The 16,358-nt window shown below is 38.7% G+C and overlaps 1 protein-coding gene across 1 annotated transcript in view; it reads left to right on the top strand.

The window, feature by feature from the left end:
* Positions 1-16,358, top strand: part of MNS1 (meiosis specific nuclear structural 1) — an 88,970-nt gene that overhangs the window by 6,656 nt on the left and 65,956 nt on the right. The window contains 1 exon segment of the mRNA XM_068992543.1: positions 14,780-14,907. Coding sequence (XP_068848644.1) covers positions 14,780-14,907 — 128 coding nt within the window.

The raw sequence follows: 16,358 nt of genomic DNA, 5'->3' as shown, positions 1-16,358 counted from the left end.
GAATTGAACTGGAGTCTTCTGCATTGTAGGTGGATTCTTTACCAACTGAGCTATCAGGGAAGCCCTATGGTGGTTTTACTCCTAGTTTTTTAAGGGGTCTCCATACTGTCTATATTAGTTTACATTCCCAGCAGCAAGTAGGAGGGTTCCATTTTCTCCACACCCTCTCCAGCACTTGTTTGTGGATTTTTTGATTATGGCCACTCTGTCTGGAGTGAAATGATATCTCATTGTAGTTTTGATGTGCATTTCTCTAATCATGAGTGATGTTGAACATCTCTTCATATGTTTATTAGCCATCTGTATGTCTTCTTTGGAGAAATGTCTGTTTAGGTCTTTTGCCCACTTTTTGGTTGGGTTGTTTGTTTTTCTGGTATTGAGTTGTATGAGCTACTTGTATATTTTATAAATTAATTCTTTGTAAGTTGTTTCATTTGCTATTATTTTCTCCCATTCTGAGGGTTATCTTTCCACCTTGTTTATGAAGGTGAAAGCTTTTTCCATGTAAAAGCTTTTAAGTTTAATTAGGTCCATTTATTTATTTTTGTCTTTATATCCATTATTCTAGAAGGTAGGTCATAAAGAATCTTGCTATGATTTATGTCATGCAGTGTTCTGCCTATATTTTCTTCTAAGAGTTTTATAGTTTCTGGTCTTATATTTAGGTCTTTAATCTGTTTTGAGTTTATCTTTGTGTATGGTATTAGGAAGTGTTCTAATTTCATTCTTTTGCATGTAGTTGTCCAGTTCTTCCAGCACCACTTATTGAAGAGACTATCTTTTTCTCCACTGTATATTTTTGCCTCCTTTGTCAAAGATAAGGTGCTCGCATGTGCATGGGTTTATCTCTGGGCTTTCTAGCCTAGTTCATTGGGCTATTCTTCTATTCTTCTTTCTCAAGATTGCTGTGGCTATTTGGGGCCTTTTATATTTTCATACAAATTGTGAAATTTTTTTTTCTAGTTCTGTGACAAACGCCATTGGTAAATTGTTAGGGATTGCGTTGAATTTGTAGATTGCTTTTGGTAGTATAGTCATTTTCACAATATTGATTCTTCCAACCTAGGAGCATGGAATATCCCTCCATCTGTTTATGTCATCTTTGATTTCTTTCATCAGTGCCTTATAGTTTTCTGTATATAGCTCTCTTATCTCCTTAGATAGGTTTATTCCTAGTTATTTTATTCTTTTAGTTGCAATGGTAAATGGGATTGATTCCTTAATTTCTCTTTCTGATTTTTCAGTTGTTAGTATATAGGAATGCAAGTGATTTCTGTGTATTGATTTTGTATCCTGCGACTTTACTAAATTCACTGATTAGTTCCAGTAATTTTGTGATAGTATCTTTAGGGTTTTCTGCATACAGTATCATTCATGTAAATAGAGTTCTACTTCTTCCTTTCCAATCTGGATTCCTTTTATTTCTTTCTTGTCTCAGATTGCTGTGGCTAGGACTTCCAAAACTGTTGAATAATAGTGGCAAGAGTGGGCATCTTTGTCTTGTTCCCGATCTCAGAAGGAATGCTTTCAGTTTCTACCCATTGAGAATAATGTTTGCTCTGGGTTTGTTGAATATGGCCTTTATTAGGCTAAGGTAGAGTCCTTGTATGTCCATTTTTTGAAGAGTTTTTATCATAAATGGGTGCTGAATTTTGTCAAAATGTTTTTCTGCTGGAGGTTATCATATGATTCTTATCTTTTAATTTGTTAATATGGTGTATCACATTGATTGATTTGCATATATTGAAGAATCCTTGCATACCTGGGATAAACCTGACTTGATCATGGTCTATGATCTTTTTTATGTTTTGTTAAATTCTTTTTGCTAGAATTTCATTGAGGATTTTTGCATCTATATTCATCAGTGATATTGGCCTATACATTTCTTTTTTCATGATATCTTTGTTTGGTTTTGGTATCAGTGATTGTGGCCTTGTAGAATGAGTTTGGAAGTATTCCTTCCTCTGCAATTTTTGGAAAGAGTGTCAGAAAAATAGGCATTAGCTGTCATCTAAATGTTTGATAGAATTCCCCTGTGAAGCTGTCTGGCCCTGGGCTTTTGTTTTTTTTGGGAGATTTTAAATCACAGTTTCAATTTCAGTGTTTGTAATTGGCTTGTTCATAATTTCTGTTTCTTCCTGGTTCAGGCTTGGGAGATTGATCATTTCTAAGAATCTGTCCATTTCCTCTAGGTTGTCCCATTTTATTAACATATAGTTGCTCATAGTACTCTCTTATGATCCATTATATTTCTGTGTTGTCTGTTGTAACCTCTCCTTTTTAATTTCTAATTTTGTTGATTTTTCTCCCTTTTTTTTCTTGATAAGTCTGGCTAATGGTTTGTCAATTTTGTTTATCTTCTCAAAGAACCAGCTTTTAGTTTTATTAATCTTTACTATTGTTTCCTTCATTTCTTTTTCATTTATTTCTGCTCTAATCTTTATGATTTGTTTCCTTTTGTGACTTTGTGGTTTTTTTTTCTTCTTCTTTTTCCAGCTTCTTTAGATATAGAGTAATCTATTTGATGTTTTCTTGTTTCTTGAGATAGGATTGTATTGCTATAAACTTCCCTCATAGAACTGCTTTTGCTGTATCCCATAGGTTTTGGGTCATCCTGTTTTCATTGTCATTTGTTTCTAGGAATCTTTTGATTTCCCTTCTTATTTCTTTAGTAACCTCTTTGTTATTTAGTAGTGTATCGTTTAATAGTCACGTGTTTGTGTTTTTTTGCATTTTCCCCCCCGTAGTTGGTATCTAGTCTCATAGCGTTATGATCAGAGAAGATGCTTGATATGATTTCAATTTTCTTAGATTTATTGCTGCTTGATTTGTGGCCCAAGATGTGGTCTGTCCTGGAGAATGTTCTATGTGCATTTGAGAAGAAAATGTATTCTTCTGCATTTGGATGGAAAGTCTTGAAGATAGCAATTAGGTCCATTTGGTCTAATGTTTCATTCAAGGTTTGTATTTCTTTATTGATTTTCTATTTTGATGATCTGTCTATTGGTGAAAGTAGGGTGTTAAAGTACCCTACTATTATTGTGTTACTGTCGATTTCCCCTCGTATGTTTGTTAGTATTTGCCTTATGTATTGAGGTGCTCCTGTGTTGGATGCATAAATATTTAAAATTGTTATGTCTTCTTCTTGGATTGATCCCTTGATCATTATGTAGTATCCTTCTTTATTGCTCATAATATTCTTTATTTTAAAGTCTACTTCATCTGAAATAAGAATTGCCACTCCAACTTCTTTTTTATTTCCATTTGCATGGAATATCTTTTTTTCCATCCTTTTACTTTCAGTTTGTATGTGTCTGTAGGTCTGAAGTGGGTCTCTTGTAGGCAGCAAATATATGGGTCTTGTTTTTATATCCATTCAACCAGTCTGTATCTTTTGGTTGGTGCATTTAATCTGTTTACATTTAAAGTAATTATTCATATATATGTTCCTGTTGGCATTTTCTTAATTGTTTTGGGTTTGTTTTTGTAGGTCTTTCCTTTTTCTTGTGTTTACTGCCTATATAAGTCCCTTTAGTATTTGTTGTAAAGCTGGTTTGGTGGTACTAAATTCTCAATTTTTGCTTGTCTGTGAAGCTTTAGGTTTCTCCATTCGTTTTGAGTGAGATCCTTGCCGGGTAGAATATCTTGGTTGTCGATTTTTTTTCTTGCAGTACTTTAAATATATCCTGCTATTCCCTTCTGGCCTGCAGAGTTTCTGCTGAAAGATCCTGTTAATTGTATGGGTTTTCCATTGTATGTTACTTGTTGCTTTCCTTCACTGCTTTTAATATTCTTTCTTTGTGTTTAATCTCTGTTAGCTTGATTTGTATGTGTCTCAATATGTCTCTCCTTAGGTTTATTCTGTTAAAGGACTCTGCACATCTTGGACTTGATTGACTATTTCCTTTCCCATGTTGGGGAAGTTTTCAGCTATAATCTCTTCAAACATTTTCTCAGTTCCTCTCTCTTTGTCTTCTTCTGGGACCCCTATAACTCAAATGTTTGTGCGTTTAATATTGTCCCAAAGGTCTCTTGAGTCTATCCTCAATTTGTTTTTTTCCTTTTCCTTTATTCTATTCTTCAGCAGTATTTCCACCATTCTCTTTTACAGCTCACTTATCTGTTCTTCTGCCTCAGTTATTGTACTGTTGATTCCTTTAGAGTATTTTTAATTTAAATAATTGTGCTATTCATCTCTGTTTACTTATTCTTTATTTCTTCTATGTACTTGGTAATTGTATTAATTGTGTTGATTGTTTCTTTTATTTTCTCCATTTTACTTTCAAAGCTTGGAACATCTTTACTATCATTATTCTGAATTCCTTTTCAGGTAGTTTGCTTATTTCCTCTTCGTTTATTTGGTCTTGTGAGTTTCTACCTTGTTCCTTCATTTGTGCTATATTTCTCCTTTTATTTATTTGTTTACTTTCTAACTTACTCAGTTTGAGGTCTCCTTTCCCCAACTTTTAGGGTTGTATTCCTTCTGCCCTTGGTTTTTGCCCTCGGAGGGAAAGGTTGATTCAGTGGTTTGTGTGGACTTCTTTTTTGAGGTGATTTGTACCTGTGTTCTAGTGGGAGGAGGTGAGGTTTTTTCTTCAGATGGGCAGGGCTGTGTGAGGTATATTTTGGAGTGTCTGTGGGACTCCTGTATGCTGGTGATTGTTTTTGTCTTGCTTGTTGTTTGCGTAAAGTGTCCTGCAGTGGATGTTGCCAATAGCTGCGTGATACCAGACTTTGTGTACAGGTGTCGAAGTTCTCAGTAATTAATACCCCTGGGGTTAGGAGTTCTCTGGCATTCTGGAATCTTGGACCCAGTGCTCTCACCTCAGTGGTTCAGGTTTGATCTTTGGTTGAGGGACAGGGGCTCCCTAAGTTGTTTATCATGGTGTTAAAAGGGGTTAAAGCAAACACACCAAAACAAAAAGCAAAACATGACATGAAATGAAAGGTAGATGGTCAGTACAACATCAGACATGTAACTACAAAAATAATGGAACATTTACACACGCTCACACACACAGAGATAAATAGCCAAAGTATTCTAAAGAAAAGAGAGTACAGGAGATTGACTTTGTGAGCAAAGGAAACCAAAAGTGACATCAGCCAATTAAAAGTAGAGCTCACTAACACTCAATCCAGAAAACTGGAGCCTGAGCAGAGTGCCAACTGGGGAATGTAGCAAAGAGAATACAACAATTTAACTTACATGGTGAAACAAGAAAGAGTGAAGGAAAAAAAGAGGAGAAAGAGAAAAGAGAAAAGAAATGGGTGGGAGAGGAAGTTAAAAAACAGAAAAGCAAAGATAAATAGACGTATATGAAAAAGATTTATATATATTCAGGGATAGCTGTAGCTATAAGAAAAACAGAACTAAGACAAAGTAAAAAAAAAAACCACACGAAAGGAAAACAATCTTAAAGAAAAAAAATTTTTAACAAGAGAAAAACTCCACAGCACCACAAAAGGCTAACATGAAGACAGAAATATGTAGGAGAAATGAACACTGTGACTTAAAGGAGAAAAAAGGAAAGAAAATTCTCACGTCCATGCTCTTCTTAGCTGTGGAGTGTGCCTCTGTGGATGGGGTTGAATTCGTGTCCTGTGGTGGTTTCCTGGTTAGGGGGGCTTGTGTCTGTGTTCTGCTTGATGGAGCTGGATCTCATCTCTCTGCAGGGCAGCAGAGTGTCTAGTAGTAGTTTTTGGGGTGTCTGGATTCAGTATGACGTTGGACAGTCCTCCTGGCTTTGGCAGTGTTAGACATGTCTGTTTCTCCAGCCATGTCGAAGTGGCCCTCAGCATATCCTCACTGCTGCCAGGCCCCTACTTGTCCCTTGAATTTTTGCTGGAGCTTCTTCACCCTGGTCCTGCCCTGCACTGCAGGCTGATGCTTGCTAGGCAGGGGCTTGCATGGCACTTTTCTCAGCTCCCCGAACTTGCGCTCTGCATCGCAGAGACTTGTGTGGGTTTCATTCCACACCCTGAGCCCGCCCTCCGCACCTCAGGACTTGTGTGCCTTTCTCTTGGCACCCTGGGCCTGCCTGCTGTGCTACAGAGGTTTGTGTGTGCTTCTGTCAGCAGCCCGGGCCAACCCTCTGCACCTCAAGGTTTGTGTGCTCTTCTCTTGGCACCTTGGCCCCACATTGTGTGCCGCTGGGCTTCTGTGTACTTCTTGGCTCCCTGAGCCTGTCGTCTGGTCGGGGTCAGGGTCTGTGAGCTGCTTATGGGCTGAGAAATGCAGCTTCTCTGAATTCTGCCCTCTAGGTCCCCCACTTTGCCCAGCTCTCCAAGATTCTGCAGTTCCCCCTTGGTCCCGCCTGTGAGGGAGCTTCCCAGTGCACGGAAACTCTTCCTCCTTCACGACTCCCTCCCTTCCTCGGGGCACAAGCTCCCATCTTGAAGTTCTCCATCTCTTCCGTTTTATGTCTTTGTTCTCTGCCCTACCTCATTCCAGGGAAGTTAGCTTGCCCCCCTCCCCGCGGAGGCCTCGGGTCTTCTGCTGTTGCCAAGAGGTTGTTTTGTAGTTGTTCCTGATCTTGATGAGTGTTTGATGTATCTGTGGGGAGGTTGGCGATCTCCCTGTCTTACTCCTCTGCCATCTTCTTCTGCTCTCTGAGATTCATTTAAGTTGTTGGATGTGTCAGTAGTTTACTCATTATTAAGTAGTAGTATATGGTATCGATGTGCTAGTTGTTTTCTTTTAAAATTTGCATATTATAAAATTCATTCTGTTCAGTTCTATAGATGTGCAGTTCTGTGGATTTTGGCAAATGGATAATTACTGGTTCCACCATTACAATGTCATACAAAGCATTCCTTTCCATTCCTTTCCTTCATGCTTCCCCTTTGGAGTCAACCACTCACACCCACCCAGTCCCTGGAAACCACTGATTTCTTTTTTGTCCAATAGATTTATCTTTTCCATACTAACATATAAATGCAGTTATGTAATATGTCACTTTTTGGGTGTGACTTCTTTCACTTAGCCAAACAAATTTAAGATTTTGTGTTGTTTCATGAAGCACTCGTTTTAATTGGTGAATGGCATAGTAGTGTTCTGGCTTCCCAAGTGACACAGTGGTAAAGAATTCACTTGCTAGTGCAGGAGATGCAAGAAATGTGGGTTTGATCCCTGGGTCAGGGAGATCCTCTGCAGTAGGAAGTTGCAACCTACTCCAGTATTCTTACCTGGAAAACCCAAAGGACAGAGGAGCCTGGTGGGCTACAGTCCATGGGGTCGTAAAGAATTGGAAATGACTGAGCAGCTGACCCCTATAACCCTCTAATAGTATTGTATTATGTGGATGTACCACAGTTTGTTTGTCCATTCACAGGTTAAAGTTGTTTGAGTTGTTTCCAGCTCTGGGCTAATATGAATAAAACTGAATATAAATTTTGTATGAACATAAATTTTCATTTCTCTTGGACAGAAACCTGAGAGTAGGATGGTTGGATCAAAAGGTATATGTTAGTTACATTTTGTAAGAAACTGCCAAATCGTTTCCCAGAGTTAGTGCTCTACTTTGTATTTCCTTAAATAACGTATAGGAATTCCATTTGCTTTGTGTCCTCACCAATGTTTGTTGTTGCTTTTTGTTCATTGAAATTTTTATTGAGATGATAGATTTATATATTCATATAGATAATTACAGATTCATATGCAGTTATAAGAAATAATACAGAAAGATCATATGTATCCTGTACCCAGTTTCTCCCAGTGGCACATCTTGCAAAAGTATAATACAATATGACAAGCAAGATATCAACAATGATGCTGTACACTACTAGTCTCTTTCAGATTTCTCAAGTTTTACTTTGTGTGTGTGGGTTTTGTCCCATACAGTTTATAACGTGTCGTCATCATTGTTCAGTTGCCAAGTCCTGTCCGACTCTCTGACTACCATGAACTGCATCATGTCAGGCTGCCCTGTCCTTCACTATCTCCCAGAGTTTGCTCAAACTCATATCCATTGAGTTAGTGATGCCATCCAACCATCTCGTCTTCTGAGAGATGAGATTACTCCTCCACCATCTTCTTCCACTCTCTGAGATTCATTTAAGTTGTTGGATGTGTCAGTAGTTTACTCATTATTAAGTAGTAGTATATGGTATGGCTGTGCTAGTTGATTTCTTTTTAAATTTGCATACTATAAAATTCATTCTTTACAGCTCTGTGGATGTGCAGTTCTATGGAACTGCACCTCCTTCTCTTGTCCTCAATCTTTCCCAGCATTAGGGTCTTTTCCAGTGAGTCAGATCTTTGCATCAGGTGGACAAAGTATTGGATCTTCAGCTTCAGCATCATTCCTTTCAATGAATTGTCAGGGTTGATTTCCTTTAGGATTGACTGGTTTGCTCTCCTTGCTGTCCAAGGGACTCTCAAGAGTCTTCTCCAGCACCACAGTTCGAAAGCATCAATTCTTTAATATTCAGCCTTCTTTGTAGTCCAACTCACATCCATATATGTAACTGGAAAAAGTATAGCTCTGACTATATAGACCTTTGTCAGCAAAATGATGTCCCTACTTTTTGATACACTGTCTAGGTTTGTCATAGCTTTTCTTCCAAGCAGCAAGTGTCTTTTCATTGCTTGGCTGCAGTCACTGTCTGCATTGATTTTGGAGCCCAAGAAAATTAAATGACACTGTTTCCACATTTTCCCCATATATTTGCTATGAAATGATAGGACCAGACGCCATGATATTAGTTTTTTGAATGTTGAGTTTTAAGCCAGCTTTTTCACTTTCCTCTTTCACCTTGATCACCTTTCACCTTTAGTTCCTCTTCACTTTGTGCCATTAAAGTGGTATCATCTGCATGTCTGAGATTGTTGAAATTTCTCCTGGCAGTCTTGGTTCTAGCTTGTGATTCATCCAGCCCAGCATTTCACATGTTTTTACTCTGCATATAAATTAAATAGGCAGAGTGACAGTATACAGCCTTGACATACTCCTTTCCCAATTTTGAACCAGTCCTTTGTTCCATGTCCAGTTCTCCAGGATGTCTGGCTCAAGGTGAATGACTACACCATTGTGGTTATCTGGGTCATTAATAGCTTTTTGTGTGCAATTCTTCTGTGTATTCTTGCCATCGCATTTTAATCTCTTCTGCTTCTGTTAGGTTCTTGCCATTTTTGTCCTTATTGTGCCTATCTTTGTATGAAAGGTTCCCTTGGTATTTCCAATTTTCTTAAAAAGGTTTCTAGTCTTTCCCATTCTGTTGTTTTCCTCTTTTTCTTTGCATTACTCACTTAAGAAGGCTTTCTTATCTCTCCTTGCTAGTCTCTGGAACTCTAAATTCTCTTGGGAATATTTTTCCTTTTCTCCTTTGCCTTTTGCTTCTCTTCTTTTCTGAACTATTTGTAAGGCCTCCTCAGACTTGGCCTTCTTGCATTTCTTTTTCTTGGAGATGGTTTTGGTCACCACCTCCTGTACAATGTTATGAACCTCTGTCCACAGTTCTTCAGGCACTCTGTCTATCAGGTCTAGTTCATTGAATCTATTTGTCACCTCCACTGTATAATCATAAGGGATTTGATTAGGTCATACCTGAACGGCCTAGTGGTTTTCCCTACTTTCTTCAATTTGAGCTTGAATTTTGCAAAAAGGAGCAGATGATCTGAGCCACAGTCAGCTCTAGGTCTTGTTTTTGCTCACTGTGAGAGCTTCTCCATCTTTGACTGCAAGGAATATAATCAGTATGATTTTGGTACTGACCATCTGGTGATGTCCATGTGTAGAATCATCTCTTGTGTTGTTGGAAGATAGTGTTTGCGACCAGTGCGTTCTTTTGGTAAAACTCGGTTAGCCTTTGCCCTGCTTCATTTTGTACTCCAAGGTCAAACTTGCCTGTTAGTCCAGGTATCACTTGACTTCTTACTTTTGCATTCCATTCCCCTATGATAAAAAGGACATCTTTTTTTGGTGTTAGTTCTAGGAGGTCTTGTAGGTCTTAGAACCATTCAAAGTCATCCTGTTCAGTATTAGTGGTTGGGGCATAGACTTGAATTACTGTGATGTTGAATAGTTTGCCTTGAAAATGAGCAGAGATCAGTCTGTCATTTTTGAAATTGTACCCAAGTACTGCATTTCAGACTCATTTGTTGATTATGAGGGCTACTCCATTCCTTCTCAGGGAGTCTTGCCCACAGTAGTAGACATAATAGTCATCTGAATTAAATTCTCCCATTCCTGTTCATTTTAGTTCACTGATTCATGAAATGTCAATGCTCACTCTTGCTATCTCCTGTTTGACCACATCCAATTTACGTTGATTCATGGACCTAACATTCTAGGTTCCTATGCAGTATTGTTCTTTACAGCATCAGACTTGACTTTCATCACCAGGTACAACCACAATTGGGTGTTATTTCCCACTCAGCCCCTTCATTCTTTCTGTAGCTATTTCTCTGCTCTTCCCCAGTGGTATATTGGACACCTACTGACCTGGGAGGTTCATTTTTCAGTGTTACATCTTTTGCCTTTTCATACTGTTCATGGGGTTCTCAAGGCAAGAATACTGTAGTGGTTTGCTATTCCCTTCTCCAGTGGATCACGTTTTGTCAGGCCTTAACTAACAGGGACATACCCTTCAGCTGCTCATTGTAGCTGGATGACGTGCCTGGTGCCCTGGCTGTCCCACTGATCATCTTCATTGAGCGTTTAAACCTTTACTGGCTGTCGGGTGTCACTCAGTGTGTAGCCAGGGGTCGAGGAAAAGGCCCTGCTGTTGTGGCTTGGAAGTGGGTCTGGGGAAGGCTGGAGCCAGTGTTCGTGGATACCCAGGGGCAGAGGGCACCCCAGCCTCACCACTGCTGCTGTCAGCTGTGGAGCCAATTCTTCACTCAGGAGTCGTTGGCTAGCATGTAGCTTTGTATATATAATACCACAGCTAAGATCCAGAAGCATTCCATGATCACAGGGATCCCATATTATGTCATTTTATAAGCATACTCATATCTTTCTTGTCTGGCCCTACCTCATCCCTAAGTCTAATAATCACTAATATGTTCTCTATTTCTATAATTTTGTCACTTACAGAATGTTCAATGTACAATTCATCAGTAAACAGACAAAAAAAAATTAATGAGGAAGGAATTTCAATAGCCATTACTCCAAAGAATGTATATAAATAAATAGTATCCCAAAAAACTGTGCTCAGCACCATTAGTCATTAGGGAGATGCAAATAAAAACCACAATGAGATACCACTTGAGACCCATGAGGACTGCTACATTTGGGGGAGAAGAGGAAATAAAATGTTGGAGCTCTTGTACATTTTGGATGGAAATGTAAAATGGTATAGTGACTGTGCACAGCAGTTTGGTAGTTACTTAAAAAGTTAAACAGTTACTCTATTACATAGCAGTTCCACTCCTAAGCATATGACCAGGATAATTGAAAATATATGTCCACACAAAAACTTTTACACAGATGTTCATATTGCAGCATTATTCATGATAGCCAGATAAGTGGAAACAATCCAAATACTCGTCAGTTTGTGAATGGATAAATAAGATATGTTGTATCTGTACAGCACAGTAGTATACAACCATAGAAAGGTATGCATTACTGATATGTGCCACAGCATGGGTGAACCCTGAAAGCATTATGCTCAATGAAAGAAGCCAAACAGAGAGGCCATGTAATGCGTGTGACCGAAAGTGGCTCAGTCATGTCCAACTTTTTGTGACCCATGGACTAAACAGTCCATGGTATTCTCCAGTCTAGAATACTAGAGTGGGAAGCCTTTCCCTTTTCCAAGGGATCTTCCCAACTCAGGGATTGAACCCAGGTCTCTGGCACTGCAGGCATTCTTTACCAGCTGAGTCACAAGAGAAGCCCCATGTATTGCATGATTTCCTTAAAATGTCTAGAATAGGCAAATTCCCACAGCTAGAAAATAGATTAATGGTTGAGGGGTAAAGGGAATGATGATTGGTAACAGCTGTGAGGTTTCTTTTATGGGGTGATAAAAATGTTCTGTAATGTTGAAAGCTTCAGTTCAGTTCAGTCGCTCAGTCGTGTCTGACTTTGCGACCCCATGAATTGCAGCATGCCAGGCCTCCCTGTCCATCACCAACTCCCATAGTTGACTCAGACTCACGTCCATCGAGTCAGTGATGCCATCCAGCCATCTCATCCTCTGTCGTCCCCTTCTCCTCCTGCCCCCAATCCCTCCCAGCATCAGAGTCTTTTCCAATGAGTCAACTCTTCGCATGAGGTGGCCAAAGTACTGGAGTTTCAGCTTTAGCATCATTCCTTCCAAAGAAATCCCAGGGTTGATCTCCTTCAGAATGGACTGGTTGGACCCCCTTGCAGTCCAAGGGACTCTGAAGAGTCTTCTCCAACACCACAGTTCAAAAGCATCAATTCTTCGGTGCTCAGCTTTCTTCACAGTCCAGCTCTCACATCCATACATGACCACATCTACCCAAAAACCTGCATGTGGATGTTTATGGCAGCTTTGTTTATACTGGCCAAAACCTGTAAGCAACGGAGATACCCTTCAGTAGGTGAATGAAGAAATAATCCAGAAAATAGAATATTATTCAGTGCTAAAAGAAATGAGCTATCAAGTCATGGAAAGACACGGAAAAATCTTAAATGTATATTAATAAGTGAAAGAAGCCAATCTGAAAGGCATATGATTTCAACGATATGACATTCTGAACAACATAAAACAATGAGGATAGTAAAGATTAATGGTTGCCAGGAGTTTTGAGGAGTGAGGGATGAATAAGCAGAGCATAGAGGATTTTAAGGGTGGTGAAATTCTGTATGATACTGTAATGGTAGATACATATCATTATACATTTGTTCAAACCCATAGAATATATAAGGTCCAAACTGAACTATAAGGTAAACTGAAACTTGGGTGATGATGTGTCAATGTAGGTTTATTGATTGTAGCAAATCTCCCCTCTGGTGTGGAATGTTGATAGTGAGGGGGCCTGTGCATGTGTGTGGGAATAGTATACATGGGAACTCTGTTCTCAGTTTTGCTATGAACTCAGTACTGCTCCAAATAATAGTCTCTCTTTAAAAAGTTCTGAAACTAGCCAGTGGTTTTGGATGTGCAACACTGTGAATATACTAAAAACCTGCTGAGTTGTGAATTGTGAAATACAAATTGAATGCTATGTGAATTATGTTTCAGCCTTAAAATAGAGCATGTTCCAAGAACATTATATAAATAGAATCAAACAGTATGCTACCTTTTGAGACTGGATTTTTTTCACTCAGCAAAATTTCTAGAGGTTCAGCCAGATTGTAGCTTCTATTAATGCTTATTCCTCTTTGTTGCTGAGCAGTATTCCATAGTATGGATATATCACAGTTTATTTGACCATTCATCTGTTAAAGAATGTCTGGCCATTTTTAATTGGCTATTTTGAATAAATCTGCTATAAACATTTTGGGTATAGGTTTTTAAATAAACATGTGTTCTCATTTCTCTGGGATAAATGCTTAAGAATACAGCTGTTGAGTTGTAATTGCATGTTAGCTTTATAACAAACTGTAAAGCTATTTTTCAGAGTGGCTGTACCATTTTACATTACAACCCAGCAATGTGTGAATTATGTAGGTTCTCACCAGCGTTTGGTTTTGTTACGACTTTTCATTTTAGCCATTCCAGGATGTATGTAGTGATATAGCATTGTTGTTTTAACTTGAACTTCCTGATCTTTAATGATATTGAACATCTTTTTATGTGCTTGTCATGCCATACTCAGTTGCTCAGTTACGTCTGACTCTTTTACAACCTATGGACTGTAGCCTGCCAGCCTGTTCTGTCCATGGGATTTCCCAGGCAGGAGTAGTGGAGTAGGTTACCATTTCCCTCTCCAGGGGATCTTCCTGACCCAGGTATCAAACCCAAGTTTCCTGCATTGGTAGGCAGGTTCTTTACCACTGAGCCACCAGGAAACCCCTTTTATGTGTTTATTCTTTCCTAAATATAGCATTTAATCAAGTTTCTAGATCTTTCAACCATTTTATAGGAAATAGGAAAAAGAAACAAGATAAGTGATATCTTGGGGAAGCAATTGGTCAAATTCAGAACGTGGGGCATTCTGTGGGTCATATGTCCTAATTTCCACAACAGGTCAGTGCCTTGCTAGGGGGAGTAGGGTGGAGGAGAGAGGAACTGTGTGAGGAGACTTAAACAATGAAAGAGACTTAAGATAAATAATAACCAGATACAGTATATGGGTTGGCTTGGGTTTTGATTTGAACAAACCAAAGAAATAAATAAACAGTAAAAGGATCTTTGAGACAATTGGGGAAACCTGAGCATGGACAAGTTATTACGCCTTTCTAAAGAATTATTGTTAATTTATTTCAGTTTGTTAATGGTATGTTTATATAAGAAGAAATTCTTGTCAGAGATGAATACTGAACTATTTACAAAGCAATGATATATCTAGAATTTGTTTTTGAATACTCTAGCCAAAAAAAAAAAATGCAGAAAAAAGTAGGAGTGGAGTAGAAGAGTAGGGAAACAAGATTGGGAAAATATTGATAATTGTTGAAGATGAGTGATGGCTTCCTGAGGGTATGTTTCAATAGTCTTCTTTTTGTGTTTGATGTTTGGAATTTTCCATGACAAAATGCTCAGAAAAATTATTTATGGAAATAATATTTTATATTTTAAGATAAAATGTGAATAGTTGACTGCTCAGAAGGCACTTGTAGTTTTCTACTATAAAACAGATTCAGCCTTTATGAAAAAATATCTGATTCTGGAAGACAAATGACTAAAGTTTTGTTTTTTTATTTAGGCAGAAGAAAACAAAAGATTGAGGCAGCTCCAGCTTGAACAAGAAGAAAAATTGGCTACGGAACTGGCAAAACTAAAACGTGAAAGTCTAAAGGATGAAAAGTTGAGGCAACAAGTAAGAGAAAACAGGTATCTTGACTGCCAAAACCTTTATTTATTTAGTCTTTATCTTTAAAGTTTTATGTAATGCTTATCACCTAAGAGTGAAATTTCTTCCTTTATGTCATTGTACTTAGTTAATATTTTGACTGGAAATAGTTAGTGCTTTAAATCCTATGTGTGTGTGTGTGTGTGTGTGTATACATATATATATATATTCATTTGAGAAAAGAGGTCATATTCATAGAAATAAAGTGATAATATTTGAGGTGAAAATTAATATCAATTCCTCTTCTCTTTTGTCTAAAGATAATTTTTTAAATGACCTCTTTAAAAAAAAATAGACTCATGAATCTAACTCTTAAGAGAAATCTGCAGTTCAGTTCAGTCGCTCAGTCATGTCCGACTCTTTGTGACCCCATGAATTGCAGCACGCCAGGCCTCCCTGTCCATCACCAACTCGCGGAGTTTGCTCAGACTCGCGTCCATCGAATCAGTGATGCCATCCAGCCATCTCATCCTCTGTCGTCCCCTTCTCCTCCTGCCCTCAATCCCTCCCAGCATCACAGTCTTTTCCAATGAGTCAACTCTTCACATGAGGTGGCCAAAGTACTGGAGTTTCAGCTTTAGCATCATTCCTTCAAAGAAATCCCAGGGCTGATCTTCAGAATGGACTGGTTGGATCTCCTTGCAGTCCAAGGGACCCTCAAGAGTCTTCTCCAACACCACAGTTCAAAAGCATCAATTCTTCAGCGCTCAGCCTTCTTCACAGTCCAACTCTCACATCCATACATGACCACTGGAAAAACCATAGCCTTGACTAGACAGACCTTAGTCGGCAAAGTAACGTCTCTGCTTTTGAATATGCTATCTAGTTTGGTCATAACTTTTCTTCCAAGGAGTAAGCGTCTTTTGATTTCATGGCTGCAGTCACCATCTGCAGTGATTCTGGAGCCCAAAAAAATAAAGTCTGACACTGTTTCCACTGTTTCCCCATCTATTTCCCATGAAGTGATGGAACCGGATGCCATGATCTTCGTTTTCTGAATGTTGAGCTTTAAGCCAACTTTTTCACTGTCCTCTTTCACTTTCATCAAGAGGCTTTTGAGTTCCTCTTCACTTTCTGGCATAAGAGTGGTGTCATCTGCATATCTGAGGTTATTGAGGTGACGCCTGATTTAATTTTATGCCCCTATATAAATTTCCTACAATATTTCTGGAAGATGGCTGGTCATCAGTGGTTCAGCATGTCTAGTGACTATAATAGAAACTTTTTCATTCAGCTCTTTGAATACTCCTTTTTCCTCTGTTGTTTCAAAGTTAATTTCCCTGTAATTTCCAGACAGTTGTCTTAGTTCTGTTATCTGACTGAAAAAGAAATAGAGTTCTTTAGGACATCCTTTCCTATTCCCAGGTGGCTCAGTGGTAAAGAATCTGCCTGCCAAGCAGGAGACCTGGGTTTGATCCCTGGGTTGGAAAGA

This window comes from Capricornis sumatraensis, chromosome 2, assembly GCF_032405125.1.
Source record: "Capricornis sumatraensis isolate serow.1 chromosome 2, serow.2, whole genome shotgun sequence".
Classification (NCBI taxonomy): Eukaryota; Metazoa; Chordata; class Mammalia; order Artiodactyla; family Bovidae; genus Capricornis; species Capricornis sumatraensis.
This window is presented reverse-complemented; position numbering and strand designations above follow the sequence as displayed.